The sequence below is a fragment of the Lolium rigidum genome, chromosome 2, assembly GCF_022539505.1.
Source record: "Lolium rigidum isolate FL_2022 chromosome 2, APGP_CSIRO_Lrig_0.1, whole genome shotgun sequence".
In the NCBI taxonomy this organism is placed as follows: Eukaryota; Viridiplantae; Streptophyta; class Magnoliopsida; order Poales; family Poaceae; genus Lolium; species Lolium rigidum.
Window position 1 is genome coordinate 229,825,838 of NC_061509.1, and position 16,524 is coordinate 229,842,361.

The window sequence follows — 16,524 nt, forward strand, 5'->3', positions numbered from 1 at the left end:
CGAGGCCGCCTCCTTTCTCCCAACAGTCGCCTCTGCTCTTCACGCCCTGTCAACACAACAATCCGGCGCTCCACTCCGCCGCCCTCGCGCTCCGATCCCCACCGCCGTCCTCGCCTCCTCTCCACATTCCGGTGCGCCGAGCGGCGACGGCGGTGGAATGCGGCAAGCCAGGCCCGCGACTGGTGGTGCTGCCGGAGTGGCGCCGGTCTGATACCTCCGTTTCGCCGGTAAGGAAGGAACCCTAGCTTGCTTCAACGGATCTGCTTCGAGACTTCTGTCTGTTTCCCGGGGCTCCCCTCTTTGGTTTGGGGCGGCGGTGAGCGACCGGAGCCCGAAGCATTCGCAGCTTGGCGCCGATTTGCTTGCTTGCTTCGTCCATGGTTCCGTTAGGTTCCTCTTTTGCGGTTGCTTTGTTTATTAAAGCCGGGCGAAAGCCTGTTTCGAGGAGGTTCCTATTTTGCAGCGCGCGAGATCAACCAGAGTTTTGCTCGTCTAGATTAGATCGATTGGGGTCGGTCCGGTGGGATTTGGTGCGCAGGTTCGAGCGCTGCTTGTGTTTTCCTGAATTTTTGGGGTTCAACTAAACCCCGCAAACCCCACGCTCAGTCCGCACATGGTTGCCAGTAATAGAGGTGTTTCTGCATTTGTTTATTTTTGGAAAGGAATAAACAAGGTAGGATGAGAAGCGTAGCGGCAGCGGTACGATGCGCGTCCCTGATTGTTTTATTGACAGAATTTTCGGTTCGTCTTATTCTATGCTGTTGACCTTTTGACCTGTTCTTGCTTTACCCGAGATGGCTGTTTGCTAGTGCCTGATGAAGAGAAACGTATTGCCTTTTTTTCGGCATGTTTATTCTATTGCATTGCAATGCAATGTGTCTCCGAGAAAACAACTTTTAATTGTGGGTGAAACCCCCTGTGGCCCTGTGTATGCATCTACCTAGCTAGTTAGTTCTTCAAAAGATACCGAATTAGATATCAGTGCACCCTATTGTTTATTTATACCAGAATTTTGTATTTCATACATTGCTTACTTCTTTATTAGTTCAGAAACTGAAGTAAAGGAACTCAAAGATAAATCTGCAACCTGAGTTTTTCCCCTAGAATCAGGACCTGCCATAGATTTACAGATCTGTCCATCTTTCCAATGACTGACTGTTTTTTTATCATGATTTACTGGCAGATCTTTTGGTTCGTCTTACTATATGTTGTTGACCTTTTGACCTGTTCTTTTGCTTTACCCGAGATGGCTGTTTGCTACTGCTTGATGAAGAGGGACGTTTTTTTTTCCTGGCCTGTTTATGTTTATTCTATTGCACTGTAATTGAGTTTGCCTGTGCATGCATCTACTTAGCTAGTTAGTTCTTCAAAAGATACTGCCAAATTTGATGCCTAATATCAGTGCATCCTATTGTTTATCCATACCAGTATTTAGCATTTCATACATTGCGCTACTTCTTTATTAGTTCAGAAACTGAAACAAAAGAACTCAAAGATAGATCTGCAAAATCAAGACCTGCGATATATTTACAGATCTGTCCATGCTTTCCAATGACTGACTGTTTTATATCATGATTATGCACCGGTGTAGTCTTGATATGCACCGTCACCATGGGTGGCAAGACTATTCAGGTGTCAGGATTTCCCGCAACTGTCCATGCTGAACATGTCAAGGATTTGTTGGAACGAATTGTTGGTACTGGCAACGTCTATGCGGTCAAGCTCAGGCCTCCAAAGGTCGTCTCTGCAAACTCGAGATCTTTCGCTATTGTTCAGTTCCAGACCGAGGCACATGCCTCACTGGTGGAGAATGCGGCTCGAAGGAAGGCACTTAATTATGGAAGCTATTATCTGAAGGCCCGACCTGCGGAACGTGACATTGTTCCAAGACCAAGAACTACGATGTTTAACCTACAGGGTGCAACGCTGCATCTTGGCTGCCTTCTGAAGGAAAGAGTTCTATCTGTTCTGTGGAGCGGAACGGATGTTTCTGTTGACTTTGGATTTGCTATGAAGAAGATTGACTTCTGTCTCTTGTACAACTTGAAGAAATACAAGCTTGAGCTTTCCTATGAGAGCATATGGGAGATCCAGCTTCACAGTCCACTTGGGTCACCGGAAAAGTTCCTCCTGATTCAGGTATTATTAGCTGCGGAATGCAAGTTAATGTATGTTTGAACATGCTTTTCATGATTTCGCTGTACTTCTACTTGCTAACTCATTGTACTTTTGCTGTTCCTTAGATTTCAGATTTGTAGATTATCGTGCAACTGTGCAAGTACATAACTCTCTGTTCACATTGTTCAAGTGTATAACTCTTGTCTTCACATGACAGCTTCCCTATAAATAAACGCTTGAATTTTTTACTAAAGGATTCATACGCACATGCGTTCTCTTCTGCTGCCAGACTATATCTTTGTTACACTTCATACTGTTGCCTTTTCGTCAATGATCATTTTGCCATGCTTGGAATGCTGGAAGTCCATTGCAATTTACTCATATGCATTTTGTTTGTTGCTAAGTGCACACCAATGTTTCTCTAGAGTGTTGATATAGTGATAATCCGTCCATTGAAAGTTATGCCACAAGATGGTGGGATGGGAACACCAATTGCTGTTATACGTTTCCATTATTTTCTCGATAGTCGTGTAGCTCTTGAAAATGCTGATTATGCAGGAACCATTTTTAGTTACTTCCTAGTTTCTGTTTACTGAGCACTTACTTTTCTAGACTTTTGATGACCTCAAATTGCGAAATGTCGTTGTTTTTCAGGTTCTATCTGCTCCAAAAATTTATGAACCAAACCCACGCCGTTCTGGTTATATGTATGAGGATCCTTTATTCAACTATTTTAGGGATGATACAGATGATCAATGGACCAGAACAACTGACTTTACTCCATCAGCAAGCATTGGCCAATCATATGTTCTATGTCTGGAGCTACCATATCTTGCTGATCTCCCAAACATTCGCGAGTACTTTGTTTACTATGAAGAATGCAATTCTGAGTTTCATTGCCAGTGTGGATATTCATACTCTAGCAATACTTGCTTTGTTCCAATTGTGAAATCTCATCGTTACATTGATGTCCCCTATGACATACTCTTCAAGATCAGCCACTTGGTTCAGAATGGGACACTTAGTGGGCCAACACTTGATGACAACTTCTTCCGTCTGGTCAGCCCACAATATATATGTATTGACCATATAAAGCGTGCACTTGAAAAGATGGCATACCTAAAAAAGACTTGCCTGAATCCAACAAACTGGTTATCAGAACAATACAAAAAAATTCGGAGATCACGCTACGTGTTAACATCACCCAGCATATCTCTGGATGATGGGTTGGTATATGTCTACAGGGTGCAAGTTACCCCTGTGAAAGTGTACTTTTGTGGTCCTGAGATTAATGTCTCCAATCGTGTTATACGGAATTATGCTTCTGATTTGGATAACTTCCTTCGGATTTCATTTGTTGATGAGGACTGTGAGAAGCTCCGTTCAACTGATTTATCACCACGGTCTGCTCCAGGAAATAATACAAGGATAACTGCTCTGTATAACAGAGTTCTTTCAGTCCTTTCAAATGGCATCACTATCGGTGACAAGCACTTTGAGTTTCTAGCCTTTTCTTCAAGCCAGCTCAGAGATAACTCTGCATGGATGTTTGCTTCTCGGCCAGGGTTATCTGCCAGTGACATCAGGGAGTGGATGGGAAACTTTCGTAATATTAGAAATGTGGCGAAGTATGCTGCAAGGCTTGGTCAGTCTTTTAGTTCCTCAACGGAAACCTTGAAAGTACATCAGTATGAGGTTGACAAAATTCCAGATATAACAAATGGTACAAAGTATGTATTTTCTGATGGAATTGGAACCATCTCAGCTGATTTTGCAAGGCTTGTTTTACAGTACCTTTTACCACTCCACGTGAGGGGAGAGGTATGATTTGAGACAACGGTCAAGATTAAACGAACTAGATTAGGCCCGGCAGCCCAGCAAAACCTAGGTAATAAAAAAATAAACAAAAATATGAGTATTCAGCCCAGCCCAAACAATTGGATACTAGAGATTTCCAGGCCGAGGACGCGACCTCCAGCTGCCAGTAATGTCGCCGCCGCATCAAGGGACACCGCCACCATCCTTCATCGCGGTCGACCGCCGCCGCCACCAGGCCGACCCCGTCCTTCATCGCCAGGTTTGCCTTGTATTGCTTCGCCAGCGAGCGCCGGCGCCACCAGGTCGACCCCGTACTGCAGCGCGGATGACCGGCGCCTCAACCAGGTTGCCAGGTTGGCCCCGTCCTGCATAGGCCGCCACCAATCTCGCCAGGTACGTCCACTCCGGAGCATCCTGGGAGAAGGTATACTATTGCTGGTGTAGTCGCTGATGCGGGTTTAGTTCATGGCGAGTGGTAAGAAAGTTCTTGTTTCGCTAAATCATGGGAGCCGTGAACCTGATGCTTCACATTATTCAGACTATGTGTGCGTTGTTGCATAGCTCATAGCTGCTTCTAGCTTTGCAGCGAATTCCCTTTCGAAAATAAGAATACAAGGAAACTGTTAGCCATATTCAATCAGCTAGATATTACTTTGAGTGAGTAATAAGAATTAAGTATTTAATATCAGTCGTTCTTGGCATCCTCGTTCTGAAAAAACAGTGCAGAGAGGAGGCCTATATATTGGTTCAGTGTTTGCCAAAAGTTCGTGTAAAATTCGTTTGCCCTCATATAAAAATTTAAAAAGAAATCGTTTGGTCATGTATGGTCGCCCTTATTTTATTGCTAGGATGATTGTACCTTCATCTAATGGAGATTGTCATAGGCCATAACACGATTGGTCTATTTCCTTCTAATTCTGTTGTAGTTGTTTTGTTCTCTTTTTCATATGGCCATCTTAAATCTTACTCATTTACCAAATTTGTATATACATGTCGTTGACTGATTTCAGTTTATTTAGTCATGAATTATGTCATGTGTTGTTCCACTCTGTTAATCATTATTTCTGACTGAAGTAATTTGAAAGTAATCATTGATAAATGCATCAACTCCTATGGTCTAAGCTGCAATTACTTTTGTTAATTTAGTTTCTTCTTTCATGCTAATACTGATGCAGAGTGTGCTTACTAAATTAATCTTTGCTGAAAGGGCAAGTCACAGTAATGTATGTCATTATATTTGTTATTGCAATAAGTTCTGATACATGCATAAACTTGTTCCGTGCATGAGCTGATTTGGATGCAGAATATGCAGTCTTCTCATATAATAATCCACACTGCTTTATAATTTGGACTATTAAAATTTTCAGTTGGATTACCATTTCGGATAACTTATTTTTGTTACGTAGTAGTCTGCTGCTCAGAGTACTACTGATTTCTCATTCTAGTATAGAACCTGCAGTCCGTTCTTCTGAAATTGCAGATTTCCATCATAATATATAGTGATGAGCTTTACTTTTTTGTTCCTGGTTTCAGGTTTCAGGTTTGGATTTGTGGTGAAGTGCTTAGGCCTAGATCGAGCCCAGCCGCCATGCGCGGCCACGGGCAGCGGGACACTCACCACACAGCACCCTCCACCGCGTGCCCTCCGCATCGCCACCACGCGCCCTCCCTGTACCTCCACACCGCAGCACTGGCCATGGCCGTCGTGATGAGGCAGTGCGGGAGAGATAGACCCCGCCTCCGTTGGCGGCAGCGCAAGCTAAGCCATGTCTTCCGATAGAGGCGGAGGGTAGAGAGGAGGGAAGGAAGCCGCCTGGTGGGTGCCGCCTGACGGGAAGAAGATAATATTGCCTGGTAGTGGAGATGTTCCATATATGGATCCTGCTTGTAATTAGGGCTTTCTGAAGAAATGGAGATGGTTTGCTACTAATAATTAGGACTTCCAGAAATAGTACTAGAAAAAGAATACAAATGAGCAGTTACAAACGGCCATTCTAGAGAAGTTCAAATATGGTCAACCATCCAGGCAATTGAAGCAAATATCCTCATTACAGAACCTACAGTACTTTCCATGTGCTCTGGGTTTAGAGATGACTCTGAAGATTCCCACTCAGTTTGTATCTTAACTTGTTGCCGGCAATATAGCTGACCACTTACAAACGAGATACATACTAATGATTTCTCTTGTATTTACCACTTACATACGAGATACGTAGTAATGATTTTGGCATTGAGAACACAACTCATATTCAAATGAGAGCTCCACCATGTAAGTTTTTTCATGATTAAACCTTCTCTTGTTGTTTCACACATCAGGAGTAAAGCTTCAGAAAAAAATTGATCACGACTAAAGGTCACTACACACACGTGGCTTATTCCTCAATTCACCTCTACGGTACATAATATTATTCTACTATGTTATGGTAAAAATAAATTGATCTCGATACAAGGTTTTCGTACACCTTTACTGTTTACAACTAAGCTAACAAACCAATACCGCAACACGACAGACCAATGCTAATTTTAATCTCTCCTGGGCTATAAGGAGCTTATGCAACTCAGCCAACCTTGAGCTTTGAGGGCTTCACTGAGGAGATCTTGGCTTCTTCGGGCGTCCTGGCCTCAACATGTTGCTCCTGCAACACATCAGAGATGGCTTGTTGGAAGAAATAAAAAATTCAGTGTTGTCAGGAGTAAGGTACACAAAAACAAATTCTACGGACAGGACATACAACCCTATAAAAAGGGTTTGATGATTTCGCTAACTGGTATCAGCATCTTACCAGGGGGAACGCTGGAAGCTGCTATAGCAAACTGCAAGCAAAAGAAAAGAACCACTGGATAGGAGGAGGCAATGAGATAAACTGAAGCTGATGAATGGAGGAACTGATGGTATAAATGGAGCAAATGCAGAGTATCCTGGTAGGGTAGATGCTTAATTTGCGGAAAGAGAACATTTGTTTCATGATAAAGTCCACCAAGTGTATCAATAGTGCTTCATCCCAATCACATTAGGCAGCTAACCCAGCCCGTGTTGCTACTGTTAGAAGAAAACAGTTACACTTGTCTCACATCAATGACTTAACCACGATCTGACAAGTGACAAGACAGTTAGCTCGGGCATGATCTAGGTGCTAAAAGCACGCTATTTTTCAACATCAAAAAATATGAATTCCAAATAAAAGTCAAACTTTGAACAATGAAATTTGAACTATCAGCAATGCATCAGGCAGGCAAGTATAATGTTATGATTGCAAATGAAGAAGAAAACCATCAGAGTTGCAGTTTATCCGGAAATCTTGGAGAAGAACTGGATAGAGACCTCCTCCCACTTTTCTCTGGAGCTGTAGAAGCTCTTTACAGCGTGCTGCACGCTCAGCATGGTAAGCAACAGCTAGTTCTTTGATCAATGCCTTCCTTACCAGGCGGCTGGTAGAGCCCAGGCACACCTTATCGGCACCCGCACGAGTGCAGCTGACCGACTGGGCTTCGACTCCCTCCACTCGCATGCAACTGCAGCTCGCAATCGACCACGAGCATCACGCAGAGGAGAACAGGGAAGGACCGATGACAAAGACGTGGAGAAGGCAACACACCGGTGAGCACCGAAACAAGCGTCGGCAACGCCTCCCAATGACTCCTTCCATTTCACCTCCAAGCACCATTTCGTCGGCCTCCTCCCACCTCATGCACCACCCCCGGGACAGCATGGGCAGCGCGCCGCGATGACAGCCAAGCACCGCTCGCGGAACCGTGTGGTGGGCTAATTGGCAACGCCAGGGGTATGCAGGTGTATTCGTTTGAATACTCAAGATTCCGAGGAACTTTTTTATACATGTAGTCATATGGCCTAGTCCCATACAGGACACAACCACTAACCAACCCACAGGCCACAGCCTCACGCCGTCTGCTCGCACGGTCACACCGTCTCCAAGAGTCGGTCGACCAGAGTACCAAAGGCACTCACACATACATCGGCAGGCGACGCGGCAGCGATCGGCGGCGGAACATGCTATTGGTGCGGCGACCGGCAGGCAGGCGGTTGCGACGGCAATGGCCAAGTACTCTTCAGCTCTTAAACACCAACCCCTTTCAGCCACATTGGCATATCAATCTAGCAGATTAGCAATAGAAGATTATAAATTTCTCTGTTTATCATAGTAGACAACTAGACTATCAAAGTAAAGAAGTTATATACCTACAATCAGTGCCTATCATTGTGCAAATACGAAAATCGGTAGAAATCGCAGCAGGTACATTTCGGTAATTTGCGACAAAATCGTGACTCTGTATCAAATGTTTGGTTGTGTGTACTATGTATCACTGCATCTTGTGTACACGATAGTAAACAAAATGAATCAATAGGTACCACAAATCCATGACCAAAACGGGAGCTAGTTTTCAGGTTCCAGGTTTTGAATTGAATGAATGTTTCATACACTGCATTGAGAACAAATACAATGAATACCTAGCATCTATCCTGGCGCCGCCACTGGGTGGGCTTGGCCTCCTTGGCGAGCGACGACGACGGCACCTTCGATCTTGGACCCATGCCGATGCCAAGGGCCAAGGCCGCCGCCACGGCGCCACTGGGACAGTATTAGGGAATGTAATGGCGGAAGGGGTAGGTCTACATCAGACCGTCATGCCGAACGAAGGGGGCGAGGGGGCGGTCGCCGGAGTTGGGGAAGGGCAGAGAACGGCGGCGGCACCTCTCCCAGTGACGGTCTGATGGAAGAACCAGGGGATAGAACTCTCGCCTTTACCCTCTTCGATCGGTAGTTGTTGGGCTGGACCAATCTATTGGACTGGGCTCTCTACTAGGCCGGGCCTGTTTACGGTTTTTTCTCTGATGTGCGAAATCTGCCCCAGGTATGTATCATACCGATCAAGATTTGGACAGTGGTATGAAACTTTTTGGACCACTAGATGGTCGAAAATAAAGGGCTAACATTTAGTTGGGGGTACCACAAAAGAACTCTTTTGCAAAGGAAGTGTCTATGAAGTGCAAAATGATCCGCTTTACCCCCTCGGCTTTCCAAATAAGGTATGGAGGTTATAAAGGTGTCGTCGCTATTGACCCAAGATCGCACTGGAAACTTTCTTTAAGAGGAAGCATGTCAAAGTTTCAGTCAGACAACATCACACTAGATGTCCTTGCATACAGCAAGTACCAGCCATGCTTCCTGAATCGGCAGCTAATCACTCTTCTTTCAACACTAGGAGTCAGTGATAACATATTTGAACGGAAGCAACAAGAGGCTGTGAAGCAGTTAAACAGAATGGTAACTGAACCACAAGCTGCTATTGAGGCGATTGAACTTATGCCCATGGGAGAGATTACCAATACGGTGAAGGAATTGCTGCTATGTGGCTACAAGCCTGATCTTGAACCATATCTTTCTATGCTGCTACAAACCTTTAGAGCATCCAAGTTGCTAGAACTGAAAACGAGATCAAGGATACTTATCCAAAAAGGACGTGCAATGATGGGATGCTTGGATGAAACAGGCATGCTGGAGTATGGACAAGTTTTCATTCAAGCTTCTACCAGTGCAACTGGCCGTGATATCGAACAAGTAACTGGAAAAGTTGTGGTTGCCAAAAACCCTTGCCTCCACCCGGGCGATGTCCGTATTCTCCAGGCTGTTTATTATCCTGTTCTGAACCACATGGTTGACTGTGTTGTCTTTCCACAGCAAGGGCCAAGGCAAGTATTTAGTAATATATTCTATGTTTTCCAGTTCACTCCAGTATGCTTTTTAGCAAAATCTCATTTCTGGAAACGTGATCTTCCTGAATTGCTAGAAAGCAACAGTGGAAGACGAAACAATTTGTTATATATTAAATCGAAGAACATTTTGGTAGTGAAATCTAGGCGCTGCTCATGGCTGTCATATCTGATCCATTAGTACTTGTTGGAAGTTGTACTTTTCTTTTGGTTGTCCTTTGCTAACGACATCATTTCGAATGTGGTTTATGCAGGCCTCACCCTAATGAGTGTTCAGGGAGTGATCTTGACGGAGACATTTATTTTGTTTCATGGGATCCAGATCTCATTCCAACTCGTATGGTGGCACCTATGGAGTACACTCCAGCATTAACAGAAACATTAGATCATGATGTTAGGATTGAGGTATTCCAATTTTTTTTGCCCAGATAGTCATTTTCATGGCTTCATGCTAACAATTGATAGTTTGTTGCCATCAGTGTTGTCACAAGTCATGCTTCTTACTGTGAATTGCTTTTAGAGTCTGGTTCTTGCATTCATGAAGAGCTGACTATTTAACCTTATTTCCTGTTTATCTTTTCTGAGTCAGTTCTTTAAGGAAATTTCCAGTATATGTACTTAAACAAATTTGACCTTGCTTCGGAACTTTTCTAATACCATGCAGGAAGTACATGAGTACTTTACAAATTACATAGTTAATGAGAGTCTGGGAATCATCGCCAACGCGCATGTAGTCTTTGCGGATAAGGAAGATCTTAAGGCTGAAAGTACACCCTGCATTAAGCTGGCCGAGCTCTTCTCGATTGCCGTCGATTACCCAAAGACAGGAGTGCCGGCTCAAATTCCGTCTGAACTACATGTGAGGGAGTATCCAGATTTTATGGAGAAGCTTGACAGAGCTACCTATGAATCTAAGGGAGTAATAGGGAAGCTGTATAGGGAAATAAAGAAGCAGAACCCTCACATAGGGCACTTCACAAAGGACGTGGCAAGGCGGTCATATGACACTGATATGATTGTTGATGGTTACGAAGACTACATCGACGAAGCTGTGTGGTTCAAGGGAGAGTATGACTTCAAGTTGGGTAACCTGATGGATCACTACGGAATAAAAAGCGAGGCTGAGATAATAAGCGGATGCATTCTTAAGATGGCAAAGAATTTTACCAAGAGCAGTGATGCCGATGCTATCAGACTGGCGGTGAGATCTTTGCGGAAAGAAGCAAGGTCATGGTTCAGTGAGATGAGCGCAGATGAGAGCAGGGATGGTCATGAAGCCTCCTACGCCAAGGCATCCGCTTGGTATCATGTCACCTATCACCCGGACTACTGGGGTTCTTACAATGAAGGGTATGATCTCCGGCCACACTTCATCAGCTTTCCCTGGTGTGTCTTTGACAAGCTGCTGCGCATCAAGCAGAGGACAGAACTTGTAAGGAGGATGCAGCCTGATGAGCTCGATCTCCAGAATAGAATGAACCGGAACATGAGGCTCAGTTGACTGCTACTGACAGGTTTCTCTTGTACATGTATTTGGACATATCGTTTCTCATGCTAGGATGATCACTGAACTGTAACATGAGGTTCAGTTGACTGCTACCGGCAGGTTTCTCATGTAGTTGTATTTGAACATGTCGATTCCCTCGCTAGAATGATCACTGAACCTTGTACATACATTTGAACACGTTGATTCTCATGCTAGAATGAACTTCTGAAGGCAATTGTAATGGCAAACAATCTGACAGACCTGGTGCTATGCGTACATGAGGTTTGATTCGGTGTTATTTCCCGCATCTCTGGGAATGCGTACCACATGTTCATACTAATATTGTGAATAAAGTGCTGCATGGAAATGTATGGAAGACCCAAGTTCAGATCGGCTGTATGACTGATTGTACGAGTACCTCTGGTTTTCAGTATGAATTCTACTCTTTCCACGCAACAGGTTCAGGACCGAAACCAAGACAAGGAAACGAGAGAAGCAGGGATCTTACAGTGGCCAGCTAGCATTCAGCATCAGAAATTTCAGAATAACTGTACATGTCGCCCGAGCTAGCAGGGAGAACACGCCGACGAGCACGCTCGACGGAGTCGGCAGCGGCTTCCTCCTTGGCGCGGCCATCTCACGAACAGAACCGCCCATTGTTCCTTGACGGAGTCGGCAGCGGAGAAGAAGGTGGAAGGGAGGGCGCGGCCGTCGGTAGAGAACGAGGAAGGGGAGGTGAGGCCACGGTCCCGCCTCGCGTCGCCCCTGCCGGCCACTCCGCGCGCCGGTGAGGTCCACGACGGCGGCCTGCTCGTTTGGGGCCGGCAGCTCCGCCCGACACTCCTCCCACCCTGTCGGCCTCCAAGAATCTGCTGCTCCGCCGGGTGAGTGCCTCCGAGTATATTCTAGCTATGGAAGTTTTTTTTTTTTTTTTAAGGTGATGGAAGTTTTGTTTAAACTTTAAACCCGTTGGTTTCCTCACACCCAAGGGGAGTTTGATACGGAGTATGTTTGATTACAGCTTAATGACGAGAGAACAATGACAGAGGCAGACGAACACACGGGTTTATTATCGAAGGAGCACGAACCTAATCGACCTAGGGCTTCGAGAAGCCACTGCAGATGGAGGCAAAGGCTAAGAAAACCAATTCTAAGCAGAAGATGAAGGAGACGAAAAAGATCAGGGAACATGCGGATGATTCGATTGGTAGCCACCAGCCTGCTGAGAGCAGTTACCAAGGGTTAACAGTACTCAAAGAGGTTGCGACACTACACAAAGAACACCTAGAGCAGTTGGCAATAAAGAAGAATCAGAAGAAGGTGAAGGATGAAGATGCTGGGAAAGCTGTTGCTTCTGCTGGAAGACATGAAGAATCTGTGACAGAAGCCTGGAAAGCTGAAGAAGCTGTGACGGTGGGCAGCAGCAAATCAGCCATGAACCAACAGGTGATCAGTCTGGAGGCTGAAGAATCAGTCCGGAGAAGTGTGGAGGCTATTTACTCAAGGATGCCACCAGAATATCGGGAGAAACTGATAAAAGAGGAAGCAGCGTCGGAGGAGGCACATAATGCTATGATGGCCAACTTCAAGAAGCTTTCAGAGAGAAAGAGGAGTGGGAATTCAGTGTGCGACGATTTGGAGAACAAACCTACATATCCCAGTGCCACTATGTCAATGCGAGAGTACTCCGTCCAAGATGATCTTGATCATGACAGAGGCAAATCACCCACACAAGTGGCCAAGAGTGATGTAGCCAAGGCCATGGTTTCCGAGGCGGAGAGTTTCGCTTCACACCGTTTCCTCTGGGAGTCTCAATGGAGGAAAACCTGTGGTTTATTCACAGATATAAGTGAGCAACTGACAAACCCTCTCTTGTTTAGCTAGTGGCCGTGTCCTTTTTATTTATATGAACGGCAGGGGTTCTGCTTTTTTTTCCCTTGAAACATGAGGAAGGGGCCAGTTTACTTAGTTTGCTGCTTATCTGTTGCTAGTTCATGCATGTTGATTTCTGACACACCCTCCACTTTCTTGTGCGCAGCGGTTCTGAGTTCCATGCAGTTTACACACTACACACCTGGATACAGTCCTTACAGCAGTTTCTGTTCCACCCCGAAAACCTTGCAGATCTTCTCCATCAAACTCGCAAAACTTTATAGTGGCCTTGAGTTTCCGTTGTCTGTGTATGGCGTGGTTGCCGTTCGGGATACCGTGGATCACAATCGAAACCTTCTCTTCTATTGCGATAGAAGCGAGGCCCAAGAACTGACACATGATGTATGTATGCTACTATCTTGATTTTTTTTTTTTGCATCTTGATTGGTTGTCTGTGTTTGTATGTAAGCTGGTAATTGATGAGTGGACGGATGATGCTTGCAGGATCCTTTTCTTCACTTGATTGGTCCATCCCGTGCAGTCGTAAACATGGACGGGGTTTGCATTGAAGTGGAACTAAAAGTAAAAGGCAGGGCAGGGTCTAAAGATAAAGCGTTGTTAAGTACTGCACACCCTTACATGGGAGAACACCATACTGGGTTGTCTAAAATCACCTTGTACAACGTCTTGTGCACTCTACATTTACGCTTGCAGCAGGTTAAACAAACTGTCCAGGCCACTATCTTGGGTGTCCAGGTTGTCAAAGATGATGGGTCATGGCCTTTTGAATATGGTGGCCTTGTTTCTTGCTGCCCACTATCAGAGGAAATGCTGGCCCCTAATAGTGGATTCAGGCGTAATATGCCGATTGTGTTGATTGATTCAAAAGATAGAGCGATGCTGAAAGGTGCTAGGGGTCATGTACATCTGTGGAGGCAAGTTGTTTCTGTAGAACATCAAGGAGCGTTGGACGTTGTCATACAAGCCTACTCCAAATATGGTGCTGCCCCTCACAGAACTTGTGTCCGTTTCAAGCCCAAATTTTGCAACATAAGCCAGGAGAAATGTATCCTTCATGATGCTGAATTAACTATTACTATTGCTTGGTCCTGTGTGGCGACGAGCAAGATGGGGCGAGTTGCGTTAGAGAATCGCGTCGAATCAGCCACACCACTGACGGCCGCTGAAGAGGAGATGAATTTCGAGGCAGAGAGATTTGCGTCATACCGGACATTCTGGGAGTCCAAATTGAGGAAAACATGTGGTTTATTCACAGATATAAGTGAGCAACTGACAAACACTCTCTTGTTTAGCTAGTTGTTATGTGCTTTTCATTTGTATAAATGGAAGGTTTTTTTTTTGTTTGCTTGAAACTTGAGAAAGGTATCAGTTTACATAATTTGCTGCTTTTCTAGTGCTGGTTCATGCATGTTAATTTCTAACACACTCCACTTTCTTGGGTGCAGCGAATCTGAGTTCCATGCAGTTTACACACTACACACCTGGACGCCGTCCTTACAGCAGTTCCTGTTCCGTCCCAGAAACCCTGCAGATCTTCTCCATCAAACTCACACGAATTGATGGTGGCCTTGAGTTTCCATTTTCTGTGTATGGTGTGGTTGCCATTCGAGACACCGTGGAATGCAACCGAAATCTTCTCTTCTCTCGTGATATTAGCGAGGCCCAAGAACTGAAACAGAATGTATGTATGCTACTACCTTGATTATCTTCTTTTACATCTTGATTGCACGCTAGTTGGTGATTGATGCTTGGTGATGCTTGCAGGATACAATTCTGCACTTGATTGGTCCATCCCGTGCAATTGTGTTTACAGACAAGGTTTGCATCGAAATCGAACTAAGAGTAAAAGGTGCAGCTGGCTCTCAAGATAAAGCATTGATCAGTTCTGCACGCCATTACATGGGTTGCGTTTCCACCATCTGCTTCAAGAATGTCTTCTGCACGCTAGAGTTGTGCTTGGAGCCAGTTAAACAAACGGTCCAGGCCACTATCTTGGGTGTCCAGGTTGTTGTCAGAGGCGACAGGTCATGGCCTTTCAAATACGGTGGTCTAGTTGCTTGCTCCCCGCTATCAGGGAAAGTAGTGGTCAAGGATGGGCAATTCAGTCGTGATATCGATCCCTCAGCCCACCGCTCAGCCACCCAGATTGTGTTGATTGATTCGAAAGATGAAGCCATGCTGAAAGGTGAAGATGGTTATGTACATCTGTCGAGGCAAGTGGTTTCTGTAGAACTACAAGGAGTGTTGGACGTTGTCGTCCAAGCCTACTCCAGATCTGGTGTTATCGCTGCTGCAACTCGTGCCCGTTTCACGCCCAGAGCTTGCAACGTAAGCCAGCAGAAATGTCTCCTTGATGACGCTGAGGTAACTATTAGAGCATCTCCAGGAGCTCATCCAAATTTGGTCCTCTATATCTCCATATAGAGGATCATCTATAAAGATTCTTTTTTAGATGTCCCCAGTTTTCCAGCAGATCATCTATAATCAGGACATCTATATTCTCTCTCCTATATTTTAATATATCCTATAACTACTATTTAACAGATTTTTTCCAACGGCTCTATTTTTGAACAGTTAGATTCCCAACGGCTATATTTCCAACGGCTATATTTTCAACGGCTATATTCCCAACAGCTATATTTTTGTATCTATATATACCACCATCTCCCAGCTCTCTCACTACATTCCTGGTTGTAGCTTCTTTGCTCTTTATCCACTCTCTCACGATACAATGAGCACCTCTTGGGATATGATGATGAATTCATCGTCGTCTTCATCGAGCGACGATGAACTTATTATGGCAGCAATCGCCGAGGAGGAAGAGCAGGGAAATGCCCGACGCCGTGGCGGTTCCAAGATTGGACGTCAGATAATCGACAGAGGAAGAGATGCCGGATTTGTTCTTCTCTGGGATGATTACTTCAAAACAAATCCTCGCTACCCCGAGCACTTATTTCGGCGAAGGTTTGTCATTAGAACACTACTCTGTGTTTGTATATTTTCAGTACCGTGTCTCATTTACCTTTTTTATGCACAGGTTTAGGATGTCCCGTAATTTATTTAACCGCATAGTTAGTGGTATACTTGAGCATGACTATGAGGGTTATTTTACGCAAACAAGAAATTCTGCTGGAGCTCTAGGGTTGCATCCTCTGCAAAAGATGACCGCGGCAATGCGGATGTTATCTTATGGAATAGCTGCTGATTTAGCGGATGAGTACATCCGCTCAGCGGAATCCACAAATTTAGAGTCTTGCAAGAAATTTGTGATCAAAGTTTGCGAAGTATTTGGGGACAAGTACCTAAGATCTCCAAACGCAGAAGATACTGCAAGATTGCTTGCAATAGGGGAGGAAAGAGGATTCCCTGGTATGTTAGGGAGTATAGATTGCATGCATTGGGCTTGGAAAAATTGCCCAAAGAAATGGCATGGCATGTTTAAAGGCCATGTCAAAGAGCCGACAATGATTTTGGAAGC

At 44.9% G+C, this 16,524-nt stretch overlaps 2 protein-coding genes across 2 annotated transcripts; both read left to right on the forward strand.

Moving 5' to 3' along the window:
- The first annotated feature begins 1,611 nt into the window (after positions 1 to 1,611).
- LOC124693079 (probable RNA-dependent RNA polymerase 1) lies at positions 1,612 to 11,401 on the forward strand. The gene is made up of 5 exons (XM_047226532.1): positions 1,612 to 2,139; positions 2,773 to 3,887; positions 8,918 to 9,646; positions 9,922 to 10,072; positions 10,332 to 11,401. The coding sequence occupies exons 1-5, from the start codon at positions 1,612 to 1,614 to the stop codon at positions 11,166 to 11,168; spliced, it is 3,360 nt and encodes a 1,119-aa protein (XP_047082488.1). The 3' UTR covers positions 11,169 to 11,401.
- Positions 11,402 to 12,213: 812 nt separating this feature from the next.
- On the forward strand, positions 12,214 to 16,089 carry LOC124690639. Its single transcript, XM_047223998.1, has 6 exons — positions 12,214 to 13,002; positions 13,192 to 13,427; positions 13,530 to 14,307; positions 14,492 to 14,727; positions 14,811 to 15,410; positions 16,084 to 16,089. Exons 1-6 carry the CDS (start codon positions 12,276 to 12,278, stop codon positions 16,087 to 16,089), a joined length of 2,583 nt encoding a protein of 860 aa, XP_047079954.1. The 5' UTR covers positions 12,214 to 12,275.
- Positions 16,090 to 16,524: the final 435 nt, after the last annotated feature.